A 16,523-nucleotide genomic window follows, 5' to 3' on the forward strand; every position below is an offset into this window, starting at 1 on the left:
GCTTCTCCTACCTCAACAACAAGCATAGCAGTGTGAAACAAGGCAGCATCCTGTGCTCCAGAATGATCACCACAAAGTAAAACACAGTGTTGAGCAATGGAATAACAGAACTATACTTCTTCAGTCAGATGCCTTTTATTCTTTGCACATTTGCTCCAGTAAGGCAGATAATGAAATTTGGAAATTCTATGCTAAATTATACCCTCCTGCAGATTTATACAGGAGAGAGGATTAAAGGGAGCCAGGGAACTCTGAGAAGTTCACCTAAAGAAAATTCCTTCAGACTGTTCCTCCTAGAGGGAAGGGTTTGGAGGTCTGCGAAGAAGGCATGCTGCACAGCCTCCTAAACTTATGTATCTCCAGGATCTACAGATAAAGAGATCCATATCCAGAACTTATGTACGGTGTTGTTGTCTGTGCAGCTCCTCCAGCCTATTTCCATCCCAGTCATCCCAACTTGTATATGTGCAGGCACACCCCTCCCCACTCTTTCCCCCTTCCCGAGGAGTTGCAGGTTAACAATGCCACAGTTAATGATGCTTCTACTAGCACTGACTTAGGCACAGACTTCCACTGTGACATTTCCCCCCATCTTCTTGGCAGCGCATTCACAGAGAGAGGTGGATATGTTCAGGCAGAGGTAGTATTCTCCCCATTGTGTAAGTCCAGCCAAATTAGTTTCTTCTGTTCATGGTAGTCAACACTTTCTGAAAAACAGTCCCCTTTAATGTGTCTCATCTTGTGCACACAAAAATTGAGGCACTACAAATAATTAGTCACTTTTGAAAAAATTGGTCTAAACTGCCACACCGATGTAATAAAAGTTTAATCACACCAGCATAATCAGTAAATACGGTCAGTCTTTCTAAGCCTGGATCCAACCAACTGTCAAGAGGTATAAACATAAAATAACATGAGACTGAAAATGAAATGACTACATTGTTAGCCTCTCGTATCATTACAAATTAGTACATTTTTGTAATAATTTACACTGATCATAAATTTAGGACTGTGTGGGAAGCATCACAGAGTGACATTAGGAGTACACTGTAATAATCACTAGCATACGTAAGATAGGCATTCAAAGAGCAGCTGTTTCAAAGTATGAGGAGAAGTACTAGTGATGGAAACGAAACACACTATACCTGTATTCATCCTGGGTAAACCGTGGAATTACAGAGGGTTGCAATACAGCAATTTCTACAGTGGTGGTATTGAACTTCACAGGATCACCATCATCATATGCAATGACCACTAGCTATAAATGAAGCAAAAGTCACTCATTTAATATGGATAGCAATATTTATGTCAGTTTCTATCCAGGGTACTGTTACATTTTCAGGAGCTCACAAACCAGATATCAATTTTAAAAAATGCAAAACAGATGCTATCATGAAATAACATAGGGACATAATATACAGGTAACAAAGACAACAATAATCAACTATAGGGTTAACTGATCATGCAAAGTTCAGGAAATCTTTAAACAAAAATATGTTGCAAACTTGAATTCAAGTGTCCATTCTCTTATACAAAATACAGGCTCCAAAATACAGTGACAGTCCAATGTACATTCTCTAAACTATCCAGTGAATTTCCTTAATATAGTGTTTCATCAAACCAAAGATAAGGTTGAGACCGTTTCTGCTCTTCTGCCATAAATCCCAATTTCACATATCCTCATTTTGGAGATTCTGCATCCCTGTGCCTGATAATAGGCTATTACATATTGTCCACTTTTTCAGCTCCCCAACTTATGGATGTTATTCCCCCAAGAGCAAGGCTGTCTCATGACTTAAAATGGCACATTAAATGTTGGCATGCCAGCATGACTTTGGGAACCTATATACATTTTAATGCTATTTTGTAATAAGGATTTTCTGTTTTCTCTGATTATAGATTGCCCTCTTCCTGCAATCCAAACATTACTTAACCTTTTTAACATTAAATAATTCCCTCAAAAAAGCTTTTCAGATTGAGAACTATAGATTTCTAAATTTTCAACAAACTGTGAATTCAGTGCAGCTGAAAGGAAACAGAATTCAAAATTGAAGTCCTACATCCAAAGAACAAGTAATGTGCTACAGGCAACAAGGCGAGCTCTGTCACACCAGACCACCACTGTGCTAGAATAATAAATTAGAAAGATCTCCTTAGATAGTAAGGGTACTTTGCTTATTCTTGTTTCTGTTCATGTTTTATTGCTTATTTGGTGTCCATCCCTATTCAATCCTAGTTCCCATAGCTGAGACAAACCAAGTTGCTAGTAAATAGATGAGAGGTTTGAAGCACAGCTGTGAACTAGTAGGAGGACAAAAACCAGGCTACTGAGACAGAAAATGACAGGACAGCCTCCACCCCAATACCTCTGCCTGTAAGGTCAGTTTTATTTCAAAAATTCACCACTCTTGAGTTACTCTGCACCTCACTCTAGCACAGCCCTTCTATTCCCACTTCTGCATGAAGCTCATCTCTTCATAGAATCAGTAGGGTCACTGCAGAGACAACATATGTAGGAATGTAGCAGCCACGTCTCCTATAGTTGTTTAGCTGGGCTTCAGAATTTGGCCATTTAATGAAGAATTCATGGGAAGCATAGAGGGGCGATAGAAAGCCTATATCATATTAATACTAATGTGAGCACAAAATAATTCCCCCTCTGGAAAATTTTATCCATGTATTGACTCAAAAGCAAATCAGAAACTTTACATGTTGTCAGATTAATCCACAGAATGCAACATTATTCATGTTAGAAATCTGAAACAGTGACCGGTCAGGTTTATTTCATTACATTTTAAAATAAACAAACATATCTTCTATCCTAGTTTCAAAAATATATAAACAAAAGAAAGGGAAAAACATGGTTTAAGGATATTTTGATAGATGGTTTTTTCCACATCAGGAAATTAGACATTAAAAATACCCCAGTCATCACAAGACAAATGTATACATTTTTCTCTTTTTGACATTTTGTCATTTTCAGCTAGTAAAAAGTGTGATTAAGGTAGAGATATTATAACTCAATAAATCAAATGAAAAACTAATTGCTCTACATTTGAGCCTCCATCTTCAGGTAAGATAAAAACAATACCACAAAAAACCTTAATTCTTAGTCAAATTATTCTTTGCTATCATTTTGTTTTAGATTATGTCTTTAATAAACTGAAAATCCCATCAAAGTTTCATCAAAACTTTATGCTGAATTTCTTACCACCAGACAATTAATAGAAACAGCATTTTCTTTCCAATTACGCTTTTTGATAAGCTTTATACAAGACAAATACATAGAGAGAAGGGATAGCTCAGTGGTTTGAGCTTTGACCTATTAAACCCAGGCTTGCGAGCTCAATCCTTGAGGCAGCAACTTAGTGATCTGGGGCAAAAATCAGTACTTGGTCCTGCTAGTGAAGGTAGGGGGCTGGACCTGATGACCTTTTGGGGTCCTTTCCAGTCCTATGAGATAGGTATATATTATTAAAGACAGATACCCAGTACTATCTCTTACACAAGTTTCAGAGAGAAGGCTTCTCTGCCCCTTTAAGAGACTTCTCAGACATATCTGGAATCACACTTTGCCCTGACTTGCACTCTGTATGCCTTTACTGAAGTCAATGGGTTGGATAGAGTGTATGGTAGGGGAGAATTTAGGTGGTTCTTATTTGCCTTGAAGATCCATTCTCCCATTCATTCAAAACTACCATGTCACAACCACTATCATAGTGCCTAATTGGATGAGGCTTTGTCTTTCTGTCGGCATCTAGCAACACTGCTCATTAATAGACCTGAGAGAGATCAATCTTAATCTTTTCCCCCAGAAACTGCACAGATTCTTTCACAGCTCTCATAGTTTCTGCTAATCTGAAAGCAAACAATGAGGGCTTGGAGTCTGTCTCTCCTATATGACAGGAAAATATAGAGCTAGTAGGCCACTTGTGGACCTGAGAATAAATTTTGTACTAATTATGGATATAATTTTATTTAAAGAAAGAAAACCAAAAATAATATCTCCAGAACAGTAAGTCCTGTAGAAAAGAGGAAACAAGGTTTTACTTCAAACTACATTTTCTTCAATCACAAATGAAAACTGGTTAAATTTGAAATAATACATAATATAAAACCAAAGGTATAAATGAAATAACATTTGTCATGTTTCATATTTTTATTAATATATATACATATGCCTGCTGATATTCATACCTTAAATATCGTACTGGGCTCTTCATTAAGATTTACTCGGGTTACTACACGTCCTGAATTTTCCTCTACATCAAAAATGCTAGCACTGTAAGGGAACTGGATGACATCTACTTTGTACCTTACACGACTTGCTGGTGTACCCTGTAAGGCAAAAGCATATTTACAATTGTAAGAATTCAACACAAATATTTAAGTATTTTCTTAGTTTTGCACAAAATAAGATGTATAAAGAATGGGATAGAAAACAACATTGGAAAATATTATAACCTAAACTGATGGCCTATCCTCACTGAGAAATCTATGTTCATTTCTAAGGGATTCTCCCAAAAAAGATACAGGTGACAGGTCCAGAGATGAGTGATAAAAATGATTAGCGGTTTGGAAAGATTTCCTTATCAAGAAAGATTGAAAAGACAGGAACTGTTTAGTTCAACAAGGATATAAATAAGGGGCGAGGATATACAAAATAATGAATAGAACAGAGAAGGTAAATCTCATAATACAAGAACAAGGGGACATTCACTGAAACTGAAAAACAACAAACTGATAAAACTGATAAATGGAAATAGTTTTACACAACCTTAGGACACTTGTCTCCTTCCTCAGACACCACTGAAAAAGGCACAGCATTGCTTATGAGCTTTTCTAAACTACATCCATTTGCACAGAGAATAAATAACATTAGCAGACTATTAAGAGATTGCATTACAAAATTGTGTGTATATGTAAATATAGTTTTAAACCACTATTATAACTCTGACATACTCATTCTGTTTTCACCAGACTACTAAAAGACACCTTTATGGCATGGGGATGCTCCATCAAATTTCAAGTTACAAGTTGAAGCTATTCCACTTTGTATAAATAATTAAAAGATCATTGGAGCAGGAACTTGAATTTGGATCCACCACATCCCAGGAGAATGTCCTAACAAATGGGCTATTGGGTATGAGGCTGTCATTGACAGCAGCATCACAGTCTCCTTCTTGTCCTCTGGAAATGATGTCTAAGTCCCCTTATGAATTTAGCTCCCAGCAATTCTTTGTCATCTAAAACTACCTGGTGAATTTGTGCCAAACACATCTATTACAGGTCAACCCAAACCTGTATTTTTCAGGGAATAAACTCATTGTTTACAACATTTTGCCCAGTTCTAGTCCTGACCAGCTCCAGACAGAGCCTGAACATTACTACTTAGAATAGGAATGTTTGTGCAACCTTAACTGTGTGTGCTTTTACACCAATAAGAAGAACATCAACAGTTACTTTAGCTAGGACAAACACTAGAATGGATATATGTAGAGCCCCATGTGTTTCACAAACGTGAAACACAAAACATGAAAAACAATGAAAATGAAATAAAACAAAAATACTCACTCCCACAGTGGTGGCTCCTGTGGTTCCTGTCCCATAAGACTGGGACCAATTCCCCATTCCCAGAGCTGTGACTTGGCACATGAGATCGCAGCACCTTTCAGCCAAATTTGAGTGAGTGGCATTGTGACCCAGTGTGCCAGGTTGCAATACATGGAATGGAGAGCCAGGCTCAGCCCCATGGGACAGAGCCACCTCTGCAGAGTGAGTGTGGGATGTGATCATTCTGTGCTGCCCCACCAGAGCCTCCCACCTCCCGGAGACAAGACCCAATCCCCTGGGTGGGAGGAGGGGAATGGATAAACAAATTAACAAAAAATACCCCAAAATAGAACAAAAACTATTATTAAAATAAAAAGAATGTCATGAGTCTTTAGATAAAAGCCCTCATGCATCAGGGAATAAACCAAACACTGATTGATGAAGTTTAGAAACAAACTATGTGTATGAGCAAGTTACTCTATAAGTACCATTTTGGAGTTTCTTGAAGCCTATTAAGAAGTATCTGGTATTGGCCACTGTCAGCAACAAGACAATGGACTAGAAAGACCATTGGTTAGATCCTATATGTAAATTCCCCTGTTCAGAACAATTTGTGAGCTAACTTTTGAACTGAATGTCCACCGATTTCTAACGGAATTGTTACTTCCATAATTATATGCCTTATATGCTGCTGTTACTCCTCCGATTCCATTCAATTTGATGGAGTTTCACAGTTGTAACCGAGAGCATTATTGGGATCTATGATTTTTGAGATTTTAACTGGCAGAGTAAGGAACAGAGGCATTGCTACACCCTCTAATGTAGCTTTCAGAAACATTTTAACATACTAATTATAGTGTAACTTCCAAAACACGATATACACACACATGTTCGGTTTTCAGTTTCTAAAGCATATCCACTTCTGTATGTAATTAAATAATTAGGATCAGTTAGTCCACAGGTGTGCAGCAGGAGCTGAGAAGGGCATATGCACCCCCAGGTGGCTGTGCACAGCAGTGGAGTAGCAGTCTGCTGTTCCTTTGAACACTTTACTTGTTGATCCAGGTATTCTGGAGGCATAAGTCACCCCAAGAGGAACAAGATGGGGGATGCCATGCACAGGTGCTCAAGGAAGCGTAGGCTGCACTCCTGTAGAGATGCACCTGCTGCCCTCCCCCTGCCTGACAGGGAATTCTGCCACTCAATGTGCAGCTGTGCTTTAAAAGCACTGCTGAACTGTTAGATATCAGATTTTGTTTTACATACAGAATCAGAAAACAAAAACAAGGATGTACTCTTCATCACCTATCAAGGCTTGCTTACCAGTGCTGATGGAAAACAAAATGTATCAATTTGATTTTAAGTAGCTACTGTAATTAACATATTATATTCTCAGCTCCCATCCAAGGAAAGGGATTTATTATAGAACGCCTATGTCTATCCATGCATGTGTCACACAGATTCCAGACACATTCACTACTAGAAAAACAAATTAAAAGGGGAAGCAGAGGAAAGGCAAGGGAAAGCAAGAATCAATACTGAGAGAGTATAACAAATTAATTTTTCAGCTGTAACCTGATATGATGATGTATTAACATTAATAACATTAACAAACTAAATAGCATTTTCTACTAGAGGTTCATTTAACTGATTTCATCTCTACTAATACTAATCTCGTAAATAAAAACATTTTCTTTAAAAGGATGCAATTAACTAATGCAGGGAGTCCAAACTGTGAGCTACGACATAGTCCTGGTTGGTCTGCTAGCACAACTGCATTCTCCAGTCCAGCAAATCTTTAACTCCATGTGACTCATGTAATGTAAATAAAAGCTGCATATGTTGGACAGAGTACAGAAAAAACTTTAAAAAAAACAAAAAACAAGCAGCAAAATTTCAAGTTTAATTCAAGGGCTGTTGATTAATCGCAGTTAACTCATGCGATTAGCCCTCAAAAATAAATCATGATTAATCGCAGTTTTAATCGCACTGTTAAACAATAGAATACCAATTCAAATGTATAAATTATTTTGAATGTTTTTCTATATCTTCATATATATTGTATTCTGTGTTGTAACTGAAACCAAAGTGTATATTATTTTTATTACAAATATTTGCACTATAAAAGGTAAACAAAATAAACAGTATTTTTCAATTCCCTTCATACAAGTACTGCAGTGCAATCCCTTTCTCATGAAAGTGCAATTAACAGCTGTAATTTGTTTTTGTTTTTTTTGGTTATATAACTGCCCTCAAAAACAAAACAATGTAAAACTTCAGAGCCTAAAAGTCCACTCAGTCCTACTTCTTGTTCAGCCAATAGCTAAAACAAACAAGCTTGTTTACATTTATAGGAGATAATGCTGCCCTCTTTTATTTACAATGTCACCAGAAAGTGAGAACAGGTATTTGCATGGCACTTTTGTAGCTGGCATTGCAAGGTATTTACGTGCCAGATATGCTAAACGTTTGTATGACCCTTCATGATTCCGCCACCATTCCAAAGGACATGCTTTCATGCTGATAACGCTCATTACAAAACTAATGCATTAATTAAATTTGTGACTGAATGCCTTGGGGAAGAATTGTATGTTCCCTGCTCTGTTTTACCCACATTCTGCAATATATTTCATGTTATAGCAGTCTCAGATGATGATCCAGAACATATTGTTCATTTTGAGAATGCTTTCACTACAGATTTGACAAAACGCAAAGAAGGTACCAATGTGAGATTTCAAAAGCTAGCTACAACACTCGACCCAAGGTTTAAGAATCTGAAGTGCCTTCCAAAACCTGAGAGGAATGAGGGGTGGAACATACTTTCAGAAGTTTTCAAAGAGCAACTCTCCAACATGGAAACTACAGAACCCGAACCACCAAAAAAGAAAATCAACCTTCTGTGGGTGGCATCTGACTCATAATGAAAATGAACATGTGTTGCTCCACACTGCTTTAGATTGTTATTAAGCAGAACCCGTCATCAGCATGTCCCCTGCAATGGTGTTGACACCTGAAGGGACATATGAATCTTTTGTGCATCTAGCACGTAAATATATTTCAACACTATCTACAACAGTGTCATGTTCTCACTTTCAGGTGACATTGTAAATGAGAAGTGGGCAGCATTTGCTCTTGCAAATATAAACAAACTTGTTTATCTGAGCAACTGGCTGAACAAGACGTAGGACTGAGTGGACTTGCAAGCTCTAAAATTTTACATTTTTCATTTTTGAACGCTTTTTTTGTACATAATTCTACATTTGTAAGCTAAACTTTCATGACAGAGATTGCACTACAGTAGTTCTATTAGGTGAATTGAAAAATACCATTTCTCTTGTTTTTTTACAGTGCAAATACTTGTAATAAAAATAAATAAAAAGTGAGCACTATACACTTTGTATTCTGTGCTGCAGTTGAAATCAATATATTTGAAAATGTAGAAAAATATATTTAAATAAATTGTACTCTATTATTGTTTAACAGTGCAATTAATCATGTGATTAATCACAATTATTTTTTGTAATCGCTTGACAGTCCTAATTCTCACGAGTACAATGGTGCGTTTAACTGCAAGGTAACCTAGTTATGTACACATAGTCCGCCATTTACAACTGTAAAAAATGGCAAGCAGTATTTCAGTCTGACATGGATCGATTTATTTTTAAAAAATGAGAAGGGTGCACTGGTGGAGAAGATAATGAAAGTCCCGGACCATCTACAGCTACATGAAACAAGTCAGCCAAAAATATAAAGAAAGTGGTAAGAAAATATGACACATACTTGAAGATTGGATTCTCCTTTACTGGATCAGATGAGTACCTGTTGCCCAAGTGTGCTATACTATAATTGTTATTGTATATTTTTATTTACAATATTTGATTCTTTTCTAATTAGTAGACTGTAGGGCTGGGTCTTTCCCTTACACAGCACAGAAATTCAGATTTTAACATTAAACAAATTGAAAAACAAAATATAGTCTTCAAAGCTGGACAACTATTGCTTTAAAATCAACAAATAACCCAATGTGTTCTTTTAACAGTGTACTAAAACTGTTCTTGAAGGATTTCTTTGAGTGCATATTGCTAGGAATTTCTATTATTTCAATTGTTTACATTAAAATGAAAAGGAAACGTACATTGTTTATTTACAGTGTTATCATTTATATGTATGTAATAATTAAAATAAATAATTTCCCTCAAGAAGTGTTAATAATGGGCTGCAGTGTCTACTGCATCTGCACAGATGGGCCTCAAGGAAAGATGTTTGTGAACTCCTGAACTAATGTATCTGTTACCCTTCGATTATCATTCCATTAATCACCCTCTAGGAACCTCTAAGGAACAACCTTTAAGTATCAAGACCAAGTCCTTAGGCACTATTTAAACAATAGCTGGTCCAAAATTAAATGAATGGCTGGGGTCTTTACAGCAGTGATTCTCAAGCAAAGGTCCAGAGTCCCCTGTGGGGCCGCAGGCAGGTTTCAGGGGGCCACCAAGCAGGGCTGCCATTAAACTTGCTGGAGCCCAGAGCAGAAAGCTGAAGCCCCACCACATGAGGCTGAAGCCCGGGGCCCTAAGCCCTGCCACTTGGGGCTGAAGACAAAGCTGGAGCAACGTAGCTTTGCGGGGACTCCTGTGGCATGGAACCCTGGGAAATTACGTTGCTACCCCCTAACGGTGGCCCTGGCTTTTATATGCAGAAAAACAGTTGTTGTGGCACAGGTGGGCCTTGGAGGATTTTATAGCATGTTGCAGGGGTCTCAGAAAGAAAAAGGTTGAGAACCTCTACTTTACAGTTTGTGTCAGTCCTTATGATCTATCAAGTGGTATGTTAAATAAAATACAGAAGTACTTATCCCTGGGATGCTTAGAGAGTTACAGCTGTTAGCCAGCTGGGTGTAATGCTGATGGTGATCGCAAAAAAACAGAGGCTGTGTGACAAAAGGGTAGCTGCTGTAGAGCTCTTCAAGGCATTGCAGGGGTTGGAGATGTCTTAGCACTTAGTCTATATAAAATTTATACTTTTATTTTAAATAAAGTATTTCCTATTAATCAGGGCCTTCTCTGAATTTCTTAAGAAAGGCATTTTTTATTTGTTTTTTTCAAACTGAGATTTTTGCTCACTTATATTGGTTAACATAAAATGATTTATTATTTTTTTTATTATCAGTCTACCCTATTATTATCCTAGTCACTTTTCTTCTTTGCCTCTAGGAACCAGCTGTGCTCTCTTTCCAGTCAGAGACAAGATTCCACTTAGGCAACTGGCAATTCCTTTTCAGACTGCTTTCCCATCCGTAAAATTTGTAAAGTTACTTCTTTCCCTCACTCTTTTGTCTACTTTGTGTACTGATATAGTAAGCTCTTTGAGACAGGTGGAGCTCTCACTCTTGTTCAATATCTAGCACAAAGAGGCACCAATCTTGTTTGGGGCCTCCAGGCACTGTAACTCCTATTGCAACAACAACTGTACTATCAACACAAGATGTAGACTTCCAAAACATACTTTCCCCCAGCCTATACTACAGGAGGAGCAGGCTCAGAGTTTCAGGGAGGAGCTTCGTGCATCAGGGAGGCCAATACGAAATGTACTTTCAGCAATGTATCATGAAACATGTTCACATCTAAGCAAACCAATTTATTCTGTGGCGGAGCACAACATTCAACAGAAACACTGGCAGTTGAAATGAAGGTTTCCCATCATGACAAAAGTTCTGTATGAAATCAACTGCCAACTAAAAAACTGTCATGGGATCCCCTCTAGACTTGTTAAAGCAGCATTGCCGCAGGTGAGTTCAGTTAGAGGGGCACTGCAGTATAGCATTTATCCACTTTGTTCTGTTTAATCATTAAAACTGAACATGTTTCACCTTTTATACCAGTATCTGACAAAGAAAATTTCAGAAAGTTCACCTCTTTTGAATTACTAGTTGGAGTGTTAGATTAGGCATTCAGTGACTGCACTTTCCTCTATCAGAGCCATGCAGCTACTGTATGAGATGATGTACAGTTAGGTCAGTAAAACAGTTAAATCTATGTGAATATAAATTACATGTTGAGGGGATCTATGAGGAAAAACAACCAATAGCAGGGTGTAAAAAAGATATCAGATAACATAGGAATAAAACTTACATTGCCCTGAAATTTGCAGATATTTTTGGATGAATTGGACTGTGCATGACCCAGTTTCACATTCAGAAACCAGAAATGCTGACTGATTTTCTAAATTCACGCAGCTTATATTTAAATACCTACATTGTACTTAATCAGGCAAATTATCAAACACCAATTTTCTCTGAAAGTTTCATGAAATATGCTTGGTAATTTTCAATTGAATTTACTTATATGATATAAAATAGTTTTGCTGTTATTGATCATGCATTCTATGCAGCATGTCAGCTAATTATCAGTAAGTACAACAGTGAAGTGGCAGTGTAAACTGCATCAGAAACAGGTGGAGAAGAAAATATAGTTTTACTAAAAGGCAGAATTCGTTTATTATCAACAGAATATATGTGAGTAGCATAAAAAAGAGGCATTGAGAATACAAATTTATTTCTGTTGAAACTATATGTAAGATAGCTCCACTGACACTATGGTAATGGACACTACAGAAATGTACAGCTGCCAGATTTTACTCACGGTGAATAGTATACCTGAAATTGATAGGACGACTCAATGTGTGTAATGTAGCAGAATTTGGTTCTATTTATTTGGACTAAAATCACATATCACATGTAAACATTTAAATTCCAGTTGCAAACTGGTGGTCCCAGTTTTACATATGGTTAAAAAGAGCTTTGCTGTCACCACAATACAACCAGTTTAGAGCTTAATCCTTCCTGATTCTTCCAAGGGTGCAGAGTGGGGGTATGGCAGAAGGAACCTTTATCCTTCTGTTGTGCAATCTGTAGAAAAGCCAGTCAGCTCAGTAGTCCCTAGTCACCCTGGGGGTGAAGAGAAAGTAGGGTGATGGACCTGATCCCCACTTTGTAGTGGCCTGAAGAACAGGACTGGCATTTAAGGGAAAGCATACACAATAAAAGGGCCTCATAGTGGGGACGCTCCTCCTGCACACTGTGGAGTTGGGACAGTGAAGGACTGCACATCTAACTCAGGGGGGCTATTCTAATGGGCCCTTAATGGTGTATTTTAAGAAGAACATGATTAATTTATTAAAGTATTTAATTGGATATAATTTTAAAGATGTTCAGATCCTTGCAAACATGAAGAATTTCAAAGAGATCATAGAGTACCAAGGTGATTATACATTCAATGTCAGGAGGAAACCCAATTTTTCTTCAACATATAATTAGCAAGACATTACTTACTCAAATCCACATAATTTTGTTCAGAATGACTATCACATTATGTCTGGAAGACTAAAACCTATTATTATCATTAAAGATCTACATATTAGATAATTAAATACACAAAGCTGGCATGTGACTACAGATTCTGATACAGCTACCAAATTTGATTTTATGTCATCATTTCTGAAAGCAACACAATCAGGATCATGATATATAGATAAGATATAGGCCACACTGTAACTGACAAAATCACCAAAGGATGATTTAACTAGAATTGCATAATATTTTTCAACTGTAACTTTTTTTGGCAAAAAATACAGATTTGGCAACACCAAAACATTTCACGAATTCATACTGATTTCAACAAATTATTTCAGTCAAGAAAAAGACTCAAAAAAATTCTGAAAACAGATAAATGTTTCACTTCAACATTTTTTAAACTAAAAGTTTTGATTTTTCAGTTCAAAATAAATTTTGCTTTGAAATGGCTTTTAATAATTAAAAGAGGGCTAAAACATGCTTGGAACAGAAATGAAACATGTTCTTTTAGGTTGAACCAAATGATTCATTTTTCCTGAAACAATTTTTTTAAATTATTTTTCAATTGGCTGAAAAGTTTGAAAAAAAAAAGTTTTTTGTTTTGATCTGAAACTTTTTGTTATTGGAGTTGCCAGGGAACTGAAAAAGGCATTATTCACTTAGCTCTAGATAGAACACTGGGGGTTATTTATGCTAGTTTTATTATTCTTTAACAGTTAATCTTTTGCCTGTATTTTGAATAATTTTTGATGAAGCCTATGTCTATAATGGAACTCACTGTAATTAAACATCCATGACTAGTCCATGTCAGATGACTCAGGCTTATGTGGCCCTGGCAACTGGGCTTTAATTTGCTATAAAGACCCTATGAGTCCCAGAGCTCAGGCTCCAGCTGAGGATCCAGCCCAAAACATCTACAATTTTAATTTTACAGCCTCACAGCCACAGGTGCTTAATTGCAGTGTAGACATCCCCCAACACCTGTGAGATACAACTGTTTATTAAACCACTTAGTAAGCAATATGATGACAAGTACAACACAAAATACCATTTCTCAGTTTTCCTCCCACCGCGACTATTAGGTGCCACATTAGAAGTCAGAATTTATGATTGCCAAGTGTTTGGGCCACCTAAAGAATGCACCATTTCTAATATACTGCATATATTGTTGTTGGGATTTTTTGGTCTTTTTTTACACAGGCAATACTCCTACTGCCCTCAATAAGAACATTGCCTGAGAAAGGCATGCAGGACTGAGCTGGTTGTACCAAATTCCATAACACTTAAACCAGGCCTGCACAACATACAGCCCGTGGGCCACATGTGCCCACGTGGGCTCACTGTGCGGCCCGCGGGGGGTGTCATAAACAGATAGCTAAGGGTTAATGTCTCTTTCACCTGAAACACCTGACCAGAAAACCAATCAGGAAACCGGATTTTTTCAACTTTGGGTGGAGGGAAGTGTGTGTCTGAGTCTTTTGTCTGTCTGCCTGTTTCCTCTGAGCTTTGGAGAAGTAGTTCTATTTTCTAGTCTTCTGTTTCTAAGTGTAAGGACAAAAAGATCAAATAGTAAGTTCTATGGTTTCTTTTCTTTGGTATTTGCATGAATATAAGTGCTGGAGTGCTTTAATTTGTATTCTTTTTGAATAAGGCTGTTTATTCAAAATTCTTTTAAGAAATTGCCCTGTGTTGTGTCATCTTATACAGAGAGATCATTGTATTTTTTTCTTTCTTTTTATATAAAGCTTTCTTTTAAGACCTGTTGGAGTTTTTCTTTACTTCAGGGAAATTGAGTCTGTACTTACCAGGGAATTGGTGGGAGGAAGAAATCAGGGGAGGTCTGTGTGTGTTGAATTGTCTAGCCTGATTTTGCATTCCCTCTGGGGGGGAATAGGAAAGTACTTTTTGTTTCCAGGATTGGGAACAGAGAGGGGGGAGACTCTGTGTAGTTTCACAGAGCTTGTGTCTGTGTATCTCTCCAGGAGCACCTGGAGGGGGGAAGGGAAACAGGATTATTTCCCTTTGTTGTGAGACTCAAGGGATTTGGGTCTTGGGGTCCCCAGGGAAGGTTTTTCAGGGGGACCAGAGTGCCCCAAAACACTCTAATTTTTTGGGTGGTGGCAGCAGGTACCAGGTCCAAGCTGGTAACTAAGCTTGGAGGTTTTCATGCTAACCCCCATATTTTGGACGCTAAGGTCCAAATCTGGGAATAAGGTTATGTCATGGTGGCAGCGGTGGGATCTAGACAGAATCCAGAAGCCAGTAGGAATATTATATTTTTCTTTTCTCTGCTAAGGGCTTTTTAGCAGAGAGAAACAGTTTGGTTTTAAAAGGGAACCAGAGAGAATTTTTTTTTCTGCTCTCTCTAGCAGTTTGTGGTTTGCATGTTAAGCGAGAAGACTGTTGAGGGTCTTTTGTCATGCAGTAGCCCTCCCATTAGGAGGCAAGTACCAGCACTTATATGCATGCAAATTAAGTGGTTTTTCTGGTTTCCCTTCATTGAACATTAGCTAGAGAGAGAAAGGGAAAAAAGCACTGTTGCTAGGCAGACTCCAGGAGGGAACAGAGCCTGCAGTGCAGAAGATAAACACCGGAGGGCACCCCAACACAAGAAAGCAGGAATCATGACTTCTAAGGCAAAAATGGAGGCCGAAGACCAAATCAAAGAAGCTGAACACAGGCGACAACTAGAAATAAAACAAAAAGAGATGGAGCTGAAAGAAAAGGAAGAAAGCATCAAACAGGCAGCCCAAGAGGCAGCACACAAAAGAAAACTAGAAGAAGAAGAGGTGGCCTACCGAAGGAAACAAACAGAAGACTAGAAAATAGAACTACTTCTCCAAAGCTCAGAGGAAACAGGCAGACAGACAAAAGACTCAGACACACACTTCCCTCCACCCAAAGTTGAAAAAATCCGGTTTCCTGATTGGTTTTCTGGTCAGGTGTTTCAGGTGAAAGAGACATTAACCCTTAGCTATCTGTTTATGACAGGGGGTGAGTAGGCAAGTGGCGGAGTGGCACAAGCCAACAGCCGGCCAGCTGGCTGCCCAGTCGGCAGGTGGGTGGGGTGTTGAAGAGGCCAGTGGCAGGCTAGGGAGTGAGGTTAAGCCAGCGGCAGGGGGTGGGGCCAGTGGCAGAAGGTAAGAGGCCAGTGCTGGGAAGGCAGGTGAGCTGGTGGCGGGGGGAGCAGGCGAGCCGGTGGCGGACAGGCAGGTGAGCTGGCGGCAGTGGCTGAGGAGGCGAGAGGGAAGCGGGGGCTGAGTAGGCAAGTGGGCCGGCAGTGGCAGGCGCAGGTGAACCAGCAGGAGGGGAGGGTGGGGCTGAGGAAGCAAACAGGCAGTCAGTGGCAAGGGGGCAGGTGAGCCGGTGGAGGGGGAGGCGGGTTGAGGAGGCCAGCAGGCAGGCAGTGGCTGGGGGGCAGGTGAGCTGGCAGAGAGGGAGGGGGGCTGAGGAGGCCAGCGGGTGGGCAGTGGCGGGAGGGCAGGTGAGCTGGAGGCAGAGATGGGGGGGGCTGAGAAGCCAGCAGCAGAGAGGGGAGTAAGGAGGCAAGTGGGTGGCGAGGGGTGAGTAGACAAGCCAGGGGAGTGGGGGGCTGAGAAGGAAAACGGGCAGGCAGTGG

General features: G+C 38.9%; 1 protein-coding gene across 5 annotated transcripts in view; it reads right to left on the reverse strand.

Annotated features, from left to right (window-relative positions):
- Nucleotides 1–16,523, reverse strand: part of PCDH15 (protocadherin related 15) — a 1,497,017-nt gene that overhangs the window by 183,626 nt on the left and 1,296,868 nt on the right. For all 5 annotated transcript variants that reach the window (XM_030569599.1, XM_030569597.1, XM_030569596.1 and 2 more), the window contains 2 exons: nucleotides 4,198–4,338; nucleotides 1,146–1,258 (listed from right to left, as the gene is read on the reverse strand). In XM_030569599.1, coding sequence (XP_030425459.1) covers nucleotides 1,146–1,258; nucleotides 4,198–4,338 — 254 coding nt within the window. The remainder of the gene's footprint in view (nucleotides 1–1,145; nucleotides 1,259–4,197; nucleotides 4,339–16,523) is intronic.

Source organism: Gopherus evgoodei, chromosome 7, assembly GCF_007399415.2.
Source record: "Gopherus evgoodei ecotype Sinaloan lineage chromosome 7, rGopEvg1_v1.p, whole genome shotgun sequence".
Taxonomy (NCBI): Eukaryota; Metazoa; Chordata; order Testudines; family Testudinidae; genus Gopherus; species Gopherus evgoodei.